The sequence below is a fragment of the Pantherophis guttatus genome, chromosome 2 (genome assembly GCF_059756535.1).
Source record: "Pantherophis guttatus breed Tessera chromosome 2, ASM5975653v1, whole genome shotgun sequence".
NCBI lineage: Eukaryota > Metazoa > Chordata > Lepidosauria > Squamata > Colubridae > Pantherophis > Pantherophis guttatus.
This window is the reverse complement of record NC_142064.1, coordinates 160,573,544-160,589,753: the sequence shown is the minus strand read 5'-3', so window position 1 is coordinate 160,589,753 and position 16,210 is coordinate 160,573,544. Positions and strand designations below refer to the sequence as shown.

The window sequence follows — 16,210 nt, the reverse complement described above, 5'->3', positions numbered from 1 at the left end:
GCTTCCCTACACCGGCGCGTTGACCAACCACCCTGTATTCTACTGGGCGTTTCGACAATGCAGAGAAGTTCTTCTCACATCTTGAGTTTTGGTGAGAAAAGGGAGCCAGTTCGCAGTCTTAGTGTGCACAGAAAGGTGAAGATTTATTTTCACTCGGGAGAACATGGGGAAGGGATTACCCGCCATGAGGAAACAGAGCGGGTACAGTGAGTAAGTGCGCGCGCACGAAAATCACCCGCCTCCGATTCAGATAGGGCGTGAAAAGGCAAGAGCCCGGTAAGAGCTTAGGGGGCAGGCGGCAAGGGACGAGGAAGGCTGTATATAGTGGTAAAGCCGTTCCCTCGCTCGTGGGAATGGCTTTACCTCCGTTTCAGTGCGGCTCCCGCGCCTGTCAAAATCTCGCTGAAGAGACTCGAGAAAGCACCAAGCGCATGGTGGGCGGCCTCGCGTGCAGCTTTGGGTTTTTGGGCGATCGAAAAGTCCAGCGAACCTGTTTCGATCCAAAAAAAGCAGAGAGGGGCTGGCCGGATTCCGGCCACGTTACCCTTTTCGCGCCCGCTGAAAACACCGCCGAAACACGCGAGTCCTTGGCTCCTCTTTCATAATATCTTGGTCAGGTCTCGCTCCAGATTTCCAGAGAGAAGGCGCGAAAGTACGAGGCGGGTTCGGTCAAAGGGTAGAAAGGGTGCCTTTACCAGCAGCAACGTTGCAGCCACCGGGTAGGACTCGCACGGGGGTCCGGCGATTATCCGAACAGTCCCGTCCGGCGAGCCGAGCAACTTTCCACCGTGGCGGGCAGACCAAGCTTCCTCCCACTCAGAACGCGCGCGCACCTGGCCTGCCTGACGCGGCGGTGGAAAGGCGGTGCGCCCCACCTCCGCGCCAGGTACCCGGTGCGCGGCTTAGGCGCGGAGCGCTGCGCTGACGGATGCCGGGTTGGGCTCGCTCTGGGCAGGGCTAAGCTGCGGTAGCAGCTGAGGAGGACCTCGCCACCTGCCGCCCGCAGTCCGGGCTCCTCGGCCCTGGAGGGAAGAGCGCGGCGAAGCCCGAGGTGAGAAGGCCCCTCCTCCTTGGCGCAGCTCCTCCTCCTCCTCCTCCTCTTCCTCCGTTGGTGATCGCTTTGCATCTGTCTCTAGCAAACCTGATCCAACCCCGCTCGCTCTTGCCCGATGGCGCTGCCGAACCAAGCCCCGGCGAAGAGCAGGAACCCGAGGCGGCAGGTATGACGGCGGCAGCGCTCGACCGGGTGGTCGAGAAGTGGTCCGGGAAGGGAGGAGGGAGTGAAAGGAAAGTTCTGGACGCCGAGAGCTCTCCTGACTGCAGTGAAGCCCGCCCGGAGAGTCAGCAGTACTTTGGCAACACTCAGCCGCAGGGACGCCCTCCCCTCCTCCCCCTCCCCGGGCTCCCCGCAGTACGGGGCTTGAAGTTTTCAGCCGCGTCGGGAGATCCTCGTTTCTTTCTTTCCCGCCGAGGATATTGCCCTAAAGCAGAGGCAAGGGAGAGGAGGCGATGGTTGCGGGTAGCTTCTCTCACTCGGTATCGGAATGACGGTGGTGCGGCGGGCAGCCTGGGATAGCCGGTTGCCTTCCTCCGGTCGCTCTTGCGGGTTGTGGTGTCCTGAGGCCGCTGGTTCGCGACGGTCCCCGCTTACACCCCCCACCCCACCCCCGGTTCCCGTTCCCCCCGGTGCATTTAGTTAGAAAGATCGGGCCTCTGCTAGGCAGCGGCTGCCTCCAGCAACTCCTCCGGATTTCCCCCTAGGTGCGTACGTGTGTTCCCCGCGCTGGTAGGCAGGTTGTGTGCGTGTGTGTTCCTAATCAAACCGGCACCCCAGTTCCCCCCCACCCCTTGTTCGTTTGCCTGTGGCTTCCTTTGGCTCAGGGACCAGATCGGGATCGCGGCAAGATTATGTAATGTTCCGGCTGGTGGGGCTGGGCTGCCTGCCGCCTCGTCGCATGCGCGCACAGAGGGCAGAGCGGTGAGTGCCAGCCGAGGGTCCCGAACCACGTGGCAGCCCGTCAGCGGGACCACCCACGAGTGCTCCTGACCCGAGGAGACGGCTCGCCGTCAACCCAAGTGTCCCCTCGGCGCCTCAGCTGGGGAAGGTCCCTCTTTCAGAGGTGCCGTCAGAGATGCCATCAGTCCTCGGGGAAGAAGCCCAGAGCCCCCTCTGGCAGAATGAGCGCATCTATTGCAGCAGGACTGGTTTGCTCGCTTGCATTATGAAACCTTTTGAAGTCCCTTTCTCCGGCAATGTGTTTTGGGTCAGCTGTGGAAAGTCGACATTGTTTGCACTCTACCAGTTTCAGTCTTTCACCTTAATTTTTAAAGTCCCTTCAGTCCCTTCCAATCAATGGAAAGTTGTTAAAGAGTTAGATGCCGGTGTAGCAGCTTCCTTAAAGGATGAGGAAGTCGGTTTCCTGCCTTGACTTCTCAGAGAAGCGGTGGGGGCAAACAAAATAAACGAAGAGGAAAACAGGAATCTCCCTGGAGAAATTTGTTCTCAGAAATCCTGAATTTCTTGGAGGAGTTTTAAAGACAACTGCTTGATGTAGTGATGTAGTCTTCCTTTCATGCTTTCCTTCAGCGCTTGAGGATTGTACTCTGCTAGAAATTGCTTCCACAACCCCACATGGCCATTTGCTTCCATTCATTTACTACCACATCTGAGCAAAAGAAATGGCTTCTTTCCATCCTTGGTTTTACAACACTGTCAATGCTTTTGATGCCCAAGTAAAATAAAAGTCCTTTATTCTGAGAAACATGCAGTTTATCATCCTCCTTCCTCTATGGAGAGACAACCAAGGAAGGAAAAAGGAGAACAGCAGCAGCAGCAGCATAGAGAAGAAGTTTCACCTCTTCTCTATGTCCTTTCCATCCATATTTTCTTCCCGTTGTTATGCTTTCCCTGAATTTATCCAGTTCTGAAGTTAGGGCTATTCTCCTTTCTCTGATGGGGAGTAAAATATGGATGATTCTTCAAAAAAATAAGACAGGATATTATTGGGCAAGTCAGAAATGAAGAGCCACTCCACCAGGAAACTCTTTCCAAGCCTTGCATGTAAAAAAAGGAAGAAAAAAAGAGCTGGAGCCGTATGAGAGGGATGCCTTCTCTGGTTTGTTGCAGCTGAGAAAACCTGGCATCAGGATACAGGAGAGTTTGCCCTGCCATTCCCCATTGACTGGGCGACAGCTCTTCTTCTGGAATGTGTCACGAACATAAGGAATTCTTGGCAGTCTGGAATGATTGCTGCTTATCCTCTTCACTGCCTCCTGTTCCCTTCTTGATGGCTCTTTTATTCAAGGTCACTGCAGTAATTTCATATGTGGCTGCCTGGTGCTGCTGTCTTATCTACCTCACCATTTCTGTTTCTCTCTCTTTGCGTTCTGAGAATATTGTGTTCAATAAAACCTGCTGCTTTTAAACACCCTTGGCAGCACTTCATAGGCAAAGACGTTCTCTCTTTTCTACCTCTTGCTTCTAGAGCTAAAAATGACAAGTTAACAAGGCTCGTGCTGGCCCCTTCGGTGGAAACATTATTCTCCCCTCCCCCCTCCTAAATCTTGGATGTATGCAAGCTAAAATGACAAGATATTCTGCACATTCTCAGGGCATAGGAAGAAATCAACACTGCCCATGTTCCAGTGCTCTGCTTTGGTCTATGCCAGTCCAAAGCAGTCCTTACAACTGGGGTGGTACCATATTAATGCCTGCATCCCAGATATTTGCTACTAGATTTTCTTTATATTGTGAATGAAGCTCTCTAGAAGATTTCTAACATGGATGTGTACTCAATACTCCTTGTGCCTACTATCTTCTATTGTCTAGAAAAAAAAACTCTGACCCTACTCCTCAAGTTCCAATGATTATTTTTCAAAAGCACTAATAGTGTATTTGCTTCAGGAGGAATAAGAGGTAGACTTTTTATCATAGCCTTTTAGAAACTCGGGAGATCTCTGGAGTTAGCTGTTTATCTTCTTTGGTAGGATGCTGCTCAGGTCATCAAGAGCTTTCCACCTCTTCTCATTTGCTTTTTTCTGGGAGCCACCAATACCGCTCATGAATCCAGTTTGCAACTTAGTTGCTTCTGCAGCCTCAAGCTCTCTTTTAGATGCTCCTCTGTGATTGGCCTTTCAGGTTCAAACTTCAATACTTCACTCCCTTTTCTTCATTTATTTCCCAGCATGCTTATGGCTAAGGCCTCATTTGGCCTCCAGCTTGTTCTTCAACCCTTTGCCAATAACTTTTGGAACTTCCTCCATGCTAGCAGGGAAGGAAGCGCACATCTTGCATGCAGATTTCTGTAAGTTGGGATAGAGAACCTACCACCTTCTAGATGTGCAATTTCCAAAATGCCTCCATCATGGGCCTTGATGGTTTGGAATTCCCATGAAGGCCAGCAATATCCTTGCTGTTTCTGTGGAGAAATCCTTAGCACCGATCATTTTTAAAAGTGTAAAAAGTGATGAAAGACATTCCTGAAAATCTGCTGGACCCAAAGGACAAACAATCTGACCATTGTCATTTTCCAACACAGTATATAAATCAGTCTCTTTCCCACACAATTTTATATAGTTTTTGATCCCTGTATTTATTTCCTCCTCCTTGTGCATTTCTTTATTTTCCTGCCTTGCATTTTTCTATAAGGAGCACACCCCAAACTTTGCCATTTCCGATATCTTTTCTTTTTGGATTAGCTGACACTAACTATGGCACTAAACTATTAGCAAACACTGCTATGGCTACCATATAAATACTCGATGCTTCTCAGTCCCAGAGTTCTGTGTTCCATAGGGCTGCTGTCATACAACAACTTAGAAACTGTGACAACTTGCTGATGGCTTTCAACAGCTGAGTCATCCTGGCCACTTTGTGTGGCCTGTCATTAACTTTGCAGCTAATGCAAGTATGTTAGCTTTTGCTATGAGTTCTCCATTCTCCAGTGATTCTGTAGCATACTAAGTATATTAAGTTCCAACACCAGTCAATTTAGTTGCATCATGTTATTCTTATTTTATGCAAATATGTGGCTTTTCTTTTTCTTTTTCTTTTTACTTCTGGTGGTGTGTACCAATTCTGTACAATGTTGTGCTTGGCTTTGGTCAATTTTCCTGGCATCACTATGTTCTAAAAACAGTAAGTGGGTTGGATTGTATACGGAAATCAATATAGGGAAATGACTTTTAAAAGAAACTGTGCTAGCCATGTATTTCCAGATTCTGCATCCCTGACTCATTGTCATTTCCTTTGGGTGGAGAAGGATATCTCATGTCTCACCTTGGGTTAGGATGGAGGTATATACCTAGGTTGTAGGTTGCCAAAGTTGGAGTTGCCCTAGAGAAAAATGGATATGACTCATTTTTGTTCTGTTTTTGGAGTCAGACATACTGTTTCCCTGAAAATAAGACCCTGTCTTATATTTTTTTGAACCCCGAAATAAGCGCTTGGCCTTATTTTTGGGAAGGTCTTATTATTTTGGGGCATGTGGAGCAAGATGGAGCTTCTCTTGCCGTTTTACCTGTGACTATAAAACTATAAAATATTTCAGTCATGGAGAAAATAATGTTATATACGAGTAAATTTAATTCTGAGTAATTTAAGAAAGCAAAGTGTGAAAACAAAACTACTGAATTGCAATGAATTTCCTATAAGCTCCTCTAAGAGGTTACAATTAAGAGGTACACATAATTAAGATTCCAGATGATCCCCAGATACAGAATTTGAAGATCTTTTGTCCATAGTTTCGTTATTGGTTAAAGAGCCTTGGTAGTACAGTGGTCTAAAGCGCCCTGTTATTAAGACCAGCTGCCTGCAATTACTGCAGGTTCGAATCTCGCCAGGCTCAAGGTTGACTCAGCCTTCCATCCTTTCTAAGGTAGGTAAATTGAGGACCCAGTTGTGGGCGTAATAAATTGACTTTGTATAAATATACAAAAAAGGATGAAGGCTATTGCTTAGCGCATTGTAAGCTGCCCTGAGTCTCCGGAGAAGGGCGGCATATAAATCAAATTAAAAAAAAAAAATCCAAAGGAAAATGTTACTTGTTAGTCTCCCAACTATGAAAAAAGATTCAAACTTTTGAAAGATGTAACTGTTTTCTAATCTTCCAAATATAGACTAAAGAAATATTACTTAGAAAATTTGAGACCTCATGACTGAAGAGCAAACGACAGCATCTGATTCTTACTGGCTGACGATTAGATTTTACAATTAATATACTTGTATTTTCAACAACATTCAAGCTGCCCCAATAACTGTCATGTGAGATATTTTTCAAAGAGTAATGATAGAGACATGAATCAGTTGATGGGCAATGTGTTTTGAGAAAGGTTCTAAATTATTACCAAACTTGGAGTCAGCAGTAAAGTCTCCTGAGGTCAGACATCAACTTTTGCCTTCTTCATCCAGTTTCATGGAGTTACCTAGATCAGAGGCCCCCAACCGGCACGAGGGACCGGTTCTGTGGAGAGAGGTTTTTCCATGGACTGGAGGGGGGTGGTTTCATGTGCTGCGTGTATCCCACGGACCTTCTGACAAGCAAAGTCAATGGGGAAATCAGATTCACTTAAGAATCACGTTACTAATTTAACAACTACAATGATTCATTTAACAACTGTGGCAAGAAAGGTCACATAATGGGGCAAAACTCACTTTACAAATGTCTCACTTAACAATAGAAATATTGGGCTCGATTGTGGTGGTAAATCGAGGACCACCTGTATATAAATTGTCTGTGCAGTAGGATGTGAGAATGAGCCCAGAAATTTGACACTGTTTACTAAGTCACTAAGTGGGAGATGAACCCACATTCTTAATAGGACAGAATGGGCTAAATTTTGGGGTAGAGGATATGCTTTTGTTTTTTAACTCCAAGGCTGCTAGGGTATGGCAATAATAAGGAGAGTGTCACTAGATAGCATGAAGGTTGAAGAATTTTCAGTTTTTCCTGTGCAGGCCTCTTTGGTAAAATAAATGCATTGTATTTATTGGGAGCTTAGTACATCAATTTTGCTTCTTTTTTAATCCAAGAAACCCAGAATGTTTACTTAAGTTCTTCTTCAAGCAGCAACAATTTGAATGGTTCTTCATATCCAATGTATTATCTATACCTTTGAAAAAAAAAGTGACAAAAGTTATCAATCCTTGCTTAGGATATTTAATGCATGTATGTGCATACAAATCTATGAATCCTTGGCTGGGGATATGAAGAGTGCTCAGATACGGTGCTTTTTCATCGCTGCTCTGATATTGGGAAATAAATTCTCATCTGAGATATAGATGACTCTGGTAAACTTGGTAAAAAGCCTTGGTAGTACAGTGGTCTAAAGCACCCTGTTATTAAGACCAGCTGCCTGCAATTACTGCAGGTTCAAATCTCACCAGGCTCAAGGTTGACTCAGCCTTCCATCCTTTCTAAGGTAGATAAATTGAGGACCCAGTTGTGGGGGCAATAAGCTGACTTTGTATAAATATACAAAAGGATGAAGGCTATTGCTTAGCGCATTGTAAGCCGCCCTGAGTCTCCGGAGAAGGGCGGCATATAAATCAAATTTAAAAAAAAAACCTTCATAAAACTGTTCAAAAATTGGTTGTTCTGACAAGGTTTTGGAAATGAACACCAGTCCAGTGCCACTCTTAATTTGATTGTGTGTGTTAACTGATTTTATCTTATTGCTGGGTATGATGTTAGTGAGAGTTTAACATGTTTTTTGATTATATTGTGAATCATTTGGAGTTTAATTTTGGCAGGATTCAAATACAGTGAAAAACTATTTAGTAGCTGAGAAAACTAGGCATAAGTCTTTGAATAAGGCTGAGTGTTACAGAATCTCCTGTCACTTCCATTGCAATGATGTCTGTATGAATTCATGATCTCATTGTTGACTTACATAAAATTCAATGGGTAGCATGTATGTGTGTGTGTGTGGGACTGCACAGTTATCATCCCTATCTTTTGATTCATGTAGAAATGACAAATGGCAAATAAAGTTTCAGAAGTCAGAGATACAGAGAAAGAAATCAAGTTTCAGGAGAACTAACTTGGAGATAAAAATGGGAAATATGGTCCCTTTTACTGTATAGTATTTGAATGAAACTGTTACGGTATGTGCTTTACCAGGTCAAGTAAAAATGTGCCAGGCTAGTAAGATATTTAATACAGCCTTCCATAGTTCATTGTCCTACAGCTGCCTGATGAATGCTGAGAACTGTAGTCTTAACATTACAGGGAATTTTGACCTTGACCACCGAGGAAAGGTTTTTTAAAAAAAACCTTTTCTCACTCGTATGTCTTCTTATTTTAAAAATGTTCATAGTGAATTTAGCCTTTTTAACAATAAAAAAAGATGCCGATTTTTAAATAAATGTTTTAGCTGTACTGTATTTTGTAAGATTTTAGGAGTGTAAAACATAATCTGGCTTTTGTAGATCATAATTTATTTTTGTGTTACATTGAGGAAACTTGAATACATGCTTTGGTTTTTTTCTCAGATACTTTAGATTTGTAAAGTAAAAGAAGTATCATGGAATATGTACGCACAACATGCATGCTATGTTGAATTATACAGATGCCAAATGATTTGGTGTGATGTCTTATTACTACCTGTAAACCTGATTCCAAACTATTTTGGATATCTTATCCACTTTACTCAGAAAAACCTAAAGTAGAAAACCATAATATGTTTTCATCCAGCTTTCACAATATGAAAAAAGGGCTTCGGATAAAGATTGGCATTCTTATTTGAAGCAGAAATCTGTTCAATCATTTCAGTGAGACCTTGATCATAGTGTAAATGGCAGTGTTTATTCACAGCTCACTCTTTGCACAGATGGATCCTTAATTTGGCATGTAGATCTCTTTTGGTGGATAATATAATTATTCTTTTTGAGACTGCCTACTATGAAAGAAAGCTATTATGTGCAGTACAATGGTGTGCCAGTAAATGTATAACAACCAGTTCTGGTCCATTGCTGCCACTTCCCCATCTTGCTAGCCACCAAACAGCTAATCCGTGTGACTTGCAAAATTCCATAAAAATGTAACAATTGGCTTTCATGAACCAGTATGGGCTGGCTTCAGCATATCACAGTACATATACAGTCCTTGTCCTTGTTGAGATTCACAGTCGAGGATTTCCTGATATGTATTTCTGTAACATCAAGGACTTGCTATTTTCTTATCTTCTTTCAGAAAAATTTTTCCCACTATAGTTGCCCATGAAATACAGTTCTTTGATAATATGGCCCATCCTGCTGAAGGCCAATATAACATAGTGGCTAAAGGGCTGAATTTGGGCTGGTGACATCCAAATTTGAGTCCTCAATTACTCAATCTTGAAGGTACCTGGATAACTATGAACATCTCTTTTTCTCAGCCTATGATGTAGGATTGTTATGGAGAGGAAGGAGAGACCACTATGTGAGTTAAGATAAGTTCTTGGGGGGAAAAAACTGGGTGTTAAAAAAATCAAAATCATGAGGTAATATATTACCAAAGCTAACACGGGCTGCCAATTTCCTTTCTAACCATGCATTTTTGAAGGTTTTTACTGGGTGGAGATAAAAGGTAAAACAAATGCAGTGGCTTAAAACATTCATTTCCTCTTTAAAACCCTTCAAATCTCTTCAGAACCGCAGGGCTTCGTCCCACCCATTTTTAGAGTACTGTATGGCCCTCAAGGTGACAAAAGTAAATTTAGAGGGCACTGCAATATGCCCACCGTGCAGAATTGTACTCAGAAAAAAAAAATAGCATAGAGGTATTTCAGGAACAAAAGGAGTTTTCTATATAAATTCTGCCCAAATACTCTAGCTGAATAATTCATGGTTGGCTTAGAACTATCTGGAACGGCTCTAGGTTTTGAAGACATAACATACAGGAGAAAAATGGAGCAGAGGGGGAGGGGTAGAAAGGAAGAAATGTATTTTTTTTCTGACTGGATAAAATAAAACAACCGATCAGCTAAAATGGCTGAACTGAACCATAATTTTAATACAGTTTCCATTACTTGTTTTCTAGCTCATTGTGGAAACTGAAGAATTAGTGCTTCTTAACCAATCACTCTGAAGCTTTGATTCTTCCCTGGGGCCTCTCAAGTTTTCTTCTTTGGATAATTTGTTCCTGCAAGGTTTGGTCTTTTTTCTGGTTCTGCCATGACGACCTCCGCCTTGCGTCGACAGATGAAAAACATTGTGCACAATTATTCTGAAGCAGAAATCAAGGTGCGTGAGGCCACCTCCAATGACCCCTGGGGACCCCCCAGCTCTTTAATGTCTGAGATTGCTGACCTGACCTTCAACACAGTGGCTTTTGCAGAGGTCATGGGTATGATCTGGAGACGGCTGAATGACAGTGGCAAGAACTGGCGTCATGTCTACAAGGCCCTGACTCTTCTGGACTACCTCATTAAAACAGGCTCAGAGAAGGTGGCTCATCAGTGCCGGGAGAATCTGTATACCATTCAGACTTTAAAGGAGTTCCAGTACATAGACCGTGATGGCAAAGATCAAGGCATCAATGTTCGTGAAAAGGTGAAGCAGGTGATGAGCCTGTTGAAGGATGAAGACAGACTGAAGCAGGAAAGAGCCTACGCCTTGAAAACCAAAGAGCGGATGTCCATTGAAGGGATGGGTATTAGCAGCAGCAATAGCAACAGCCACCAGCTTGCCTATGGACGGCGGGCATCACAGTATGGTGATGACTACAGCAGATCAAGAGGTTCTCCATCCTCCTTTAATTGTGAGTACTGCAATGGTATGTGGGCGTGCCAACTTTTCTCTGGTAGGTCAAGTCATCTTTGCCAAAGGAAACTTGAAAACGTATAGTCTAATTTGTGAATGCTTTCATGGGGACTTGTGTTCCCATAATAAAGTTCATAGACATCTTGAACAGCAGTTGCAATACACTGCAATGTAAAGATGTAAGCATATGTTTTTGGAGGCAATTGTTTGCAACACTGCCTGAAATGTTTCCAAATTTCTACCATTTATCGCAATGGAGCTTGAGAAATGAAACTTGGCAAGTACCAAGTAATATTTGAGGGTCACAGATTGCTGATAGTAGGAATGGGCACAGATTCAAAAGGCCCATGGATAGAAACTGTTCCAAGCGTGTAGATTTTTTTATTCCTTGACATTTTCCCCAGTATCTTTTATGAAACTACAGCCAAACCTTCCCTGTTTCTACCATCCTTAAGCAGAATTTTTATAGGTCTTTACATAGCTTTTACAACCTTGAATAAAGTATAGTTTCATTCAGTTGAATGCAACTAAAGAATCCTAGATAAATCCTAATAGGTTGGACTCCCTGATCCTGTAGGGATCTAAAAGTATGTTTAGCTGAACAAAGTTACGTATATTTCCACTTGAAATATTTCTGGATCACAGGGAGAATATAAGATTGAATGGGAAAGCGCCATGGTGTACAGCCCTATCATTTTGCATTTTTGAAAGCTTTCAGAGGACCAAATTGTAAGAAGAGTACATGGCTATCTAGGTAGTATTTAACTAAGATTCCCAGCATCTTTTACCATCCTTTATGTGGTAACTGCACTGGCTGAGAATTCTATATATCTAGGGCAATGATGACGAGCCTTTGGGCTCCGCAGGTCAAAAATTTAGAAATTGACTCTGCCATTGTGTCTCACTTTCTTGAACAGAATAGAAGGATCTCCTACCCCCCACCCACCCCCCATGTAGACCACTGTGAACAGCAGCACTTGGAGGAAGGGCTGACGCTGGGCCTGAAATAAAGGCCTGGGCCGTGACTTTAGTCCTTGGAACACCATTACTGCCACTCAAAAAGCCATTCCCCAAGATGGCATTGTCCCTGAAGATTTGCACTACCCCAGGGTCTGCCATGCACTGCTTACCTTCAGGCAGTGTTCTCTTTCTATTCACAGGCTCCTGCGGCCTACCTGAGACACACAAGGCTTTTATTCTTGAAGTGACTTTGAAGAATGCTCTTCTACAGCCTATGAAAATTGTCCAAAAGCACAGTCCATTCTTGCATGATTTTCAGAGATTGTGTGACTTCCAAAGGCTCTGGAGGCTGGGTGAGAGCATGCCCCATTCTCATGCGGCCTCCACAGCCTCTGAAAATCATGCGAGAATGGGCCATGCTTTTGAGAATAGTTGTCAGGTGTTGGTAAACATTGGCATGTCACCAAAAATGTCATGGCATGTTACCTTTGACACATGTCATAGGTTTGCCATCACAGATCTAGGGGGTCACAGATTCCCCTTGCCTAAGGGTGGAGATTAAGCAGGAGAGTTAGGGAAATGAAAGAAAATTAGGTGGAAATTATATGTTCTGTCTTAAAAGGCACTTCTTACAAGACACTGAACTTAAAGAAAAAGAACTATTAATATCACAACTCATGGGTATCACATACAGCCACATGAGTATTTTTTTTCATATTCTTCTTATTGGCAAATGCTGAGCATATATACTCGTCAAAGCATATAAATCGCATAGGTTTTGTCATCCTCTGTTTTATTATCTACATTATCTGTCAATTCCTGCAAAGAACTGCTTTTTAAGAATGTTGTATATTATGAAATGGATCTTTTGGCTGTGATATATGTTCCAGTGGCTAGTAAAGCTTAAGTAGTAATTCATACAATCAGCTTCTCTGCCCCAGTAAATGATATACACTGTAATAATGAAATGGGAATGGATGGTATATTTAGGCATTAAGAAATAGCGACAAAACTGTGTGGGAAATAGATCAGCTCCCCAGACTTTTCTTTCTTTCTTCTTGTCACTCTATCTCTCTTTCCTTTCTGTTTTTTCCCAGTACTGTACAATGTTATTAATCGAAAAATAAACAAGACATTCAGAACCGTGAATTTGAGCAGATGCTGATGTAGTCATAAAATAAGCAAGGGGCATATTCATCTTGCAAGACTGCAGTTGTTGAAATTTTGCAAGCTAAGTAGTAAGCTTGCAAAATTTTTAATTTTTAAAAAGCTCAATGTTTCTATATAGTGTACAAACTTTCTGTTTTATAATTAACCACTTCTACCATGCATCCTCTAGAGCATCGTGGATATTGAAATGTCTGAATTCCTAGATTCCTTGAGTGGCTGTAACTAACATTTTTTTTTGTTTAGAAGTCATTGTGAATATATTCAGTGAGGCTTCTGAGGTCCATGACTAAAAGAAAGTCCTTAGAAGTGGGCTTGCCATCTGAATAAACTAACAGAGAATTGCATTTTAATTCTATGACTTTGATGTGGACGTGGGGGGAAAAATAGCATTAGCAGTATTAGCATGCCAGATGTTGAAAGAAAAATCATCCTTTGAGCCTAGAACACATTTTTAGGCATACAGTATGGGCCTTAAATCCTACACACACACAGTTTCTGACAGAATTTTGTGTGGATGGGGAAAGGGGATTAGAGTCCCTCAGTATTGTAACAAATGCTTGTGTCTTTTATATGTGCCTCACAACATCACAAATATAACCCAAAGGAGTGGGGCTTGTGCTGTGACCCTATAACACTGCTGACAAAACCAGCAACACCCTGCAGATACTGCTGTTTCGAATCTTAGTTTGGTACCAATGTACTTTTTTTTTGTTCCCCATACCAAACTCAAGGAAAATGTTGCTATAGAAACACAAGTGGATTGGAGTTTTGAAAATAAAATATAACTGCATAAAATTCCCATCATGAAGCATTTTTTGCCCACCGCATGTGGGTTAGTCATAGTCTTCGACTGTTGGACATCATATGAAATTAAAACACAGAAGGTTGGTAGGCAGAAAATGGAGACAACCATCAGCACAGAAAGAGATTATTGTAAAAAACATTTTTAGGACAGGGTGGAGGACTGCTTTTCTCTTGAGGGCAGCATTTCCTTGAAAAAAAAAATACAAATAATTCCTTCCTTCCTCTTCTGACCTTCCATCTTTCAATCCTCTGTCTCCCACTCTTCTTCCTCTTAGTCTTTTTCTCTCCATCTCTTACTCCCTATTTAAGTGAGGCAGGATTCAGAGTGCTTATGCTAGACAATTCAAGAGTCACTGGGAGTTGGGTGGCCTATATATTTAATAAATTGTTATTAATAATTAACAGATAGCTTTATGTTTATGTAATGTATATTGGAGGGGGTGACCCTTTGAGAGCTGTATGCAACAAAATTTCATTTTAATGTATGCTGATTAGTGTATGAGTGTGCATAAAAGTGACAAAGTTATTCTATTCTAAAAAAAAATATTCTTACAGGGGAGCTTCTGTAGATCACCAATGACTGTGCACCCATTTTCTAAGAAAGCATTATAGAAACAACTGGACTTTCTCTCAGAGCACATTTTGGATGGCTTTCATTCTACTTGCCCTACTAACTGGTTTTTGTCTTCGGTTTCAGCTTCTTCATCATCACCTCGGTTCAGCTCTGACCTGGAGCAGGCAAGGCCACAGACTACCGGTGAAGAAGAGCTCCAGCTTCAGCTTGCCCTGGCAATGAGTCGAGAAGAAGCAGAAAAGGTAACGGCTTTTGTTCCAAACCAGCTTCCTTAGTGCCTGGCAAATACCAAGGGAGAGCACCAAGCACACTCAATGACACAAAGGTTGAATGTGAACTGGACCAAAAAGCTAAGCACAATAAAGCTGAAAATGGGAATAATGAGAAAGAATACAATGTCTTGCTTCATTCCCCAAGGAAGGTTTTGTTGGCTTGTTGGAAGCAGATGCAGGTGCACTTTGATAAGGAAGCAACCTTATTTATTTGTTTGTTTGCTAAATTTATTTGCCACCTATTACCTCACCAAGGGGCTACTCCAGGTAGATTACAAAAATAAAAAGTAATAAAATGAAAGGCATGTAAACAGAACCAAAGTAAAATAATAGAACCATAAAATAAACAATGAAAAAGAACACAACGAGAATATACCAATGTGGTGACCAAAAAGATGGGCAGGTAGAGAGCAGGGAGGGGAGCTAGAATCGGTCATTAATCCAGCTGCTGCCTCCAGTGTGGAACTCCCCCAACTGAGTCCCCAGGCCAACTGGTGGAACAATGCCTTCAGGCACTTGTGGAAGGATAGGAGGGTGGGGGCAGATCTTACCTTAGAAGATAAGATGTTCCAAAGAATGGGTGCTGCAGCAAAGAAATCTCTTCTTCTGGATCCTGATAGTCAGAGATTTTTGACTGACAGGATCCGAAGTAGGCCTTTCTTCCACTGTGTAAGAAGTTCGTTTCTTGTAGAAGGAAGTATTTTGTTGTGAGTCCTATTTATGTAGTAACAAAATAGGACCAATAAAGTCTTAGGCACAAGCAAGGTATCTCCTACTTGTTATCAATTAAAGCTAGTTCCATGTTCAGGTAGTCTTGACTTACCACCATTTGTTTAGCACTGTTGAAAGTTATGACATATGTAAAAAGGGGACTGAAAAAAATGGAAGTTCCAATGGTCACATGATCACACTTTTGTACTCGGAACATGGCTGAATTTACAGCTGTTTGCAGAGTCGCGCAGTCATAAGATTGCAATTTTGCTCAAAACTGGCACTTCTGGTTTTAAGCACAAATGCACCGCAGCAAACAATGGGTTTGCTTAATGATTATAGTGTTCACTTAACTGCAGAGCTCACACTTACAACCACCCGGTATGTTTAACAACTGCTGCAAAAAAAAATTGTAAAATCATGTGACCAACCCATTTTATGACCATTACGACTTATAATCATAATGGGCAGGCTCCATTATCATTGTTACTTGAGGACTACCTGTAACAGAACGTAGGGATGCAGTTACAAGGTATTGTAGAAGCTATTATGCCTGATTTTAATTGTATTGATTTTATGCTTTGAATTTTGTGTATTTGTTTATTTGGTTACAGCTGCCATAAATGCTGATACAAGTAGGAAAGTGATTGATAAATGTAATTAAATAACTACCGTAAAATACATGAGGAAGGCAAATTTAATTCCAGTATTGGCACCTGGAAGATGTAGTAAGTGTTACACAGAACCATAGAATGTAACAATTTGAAGGGATCATATAAATCAACTCAGTGCTGAGTGCAGGATTATATTTGAAAACCTACAGCAAGATGAAGTCCAATGATGATCTAGATAGACTAATCCACTGCTTAACCGTTCTTAATTCCCAAATTTTTTCTTAAGTCCAGTGAGTCAGATGTGGTTGCTTTGTTAAGCCTAGTGTCTTTCAGGTGTGCCCTTTGAGTATTTTGGGTAGGGTAG

General features: G+C 42.4%; 1 protein-coding gene across 17 annotated transcripts in view; it reads left to right on the top strand.

The window, feature by feature from the left end:
* The first annotated feature begins 248 nt into the window (after positions 1-248).
* The window catches only part of EPN3 (epsin 3), a 39,290-nt gene continuing 23,328 nt past the window's right edge, over positions 249-16,210 (top strand). For 8 of the 17 annotated variants that reach the window (XM_034413008.3, XM_087887157.1, XM_087887152.1 and 5 more), the window contains exons 1-3: positions 283-1,220; positions 10,020-10,754; positions 14,373-14,491. In XM_034413008.3, the coding sequence (XP_034268899.2) occupies positions 10,154-10,754; positions 14,373-14,491 (720 nt within the window). In that variant the 5' untranslated portion in view covers positions 283-1,220; positions 10,020-10,153. Of the gene's footprint in view, positions 1,221-10,019; positions 10,755-14,372; positions 14,492-16,210 lie in introns of all 17 variants that reach the window. The other 9 variants (XM_087887154.1, XM_087887156.1, XM_034413006.3 and 6 more) reach the window with 4 other exon arrangements.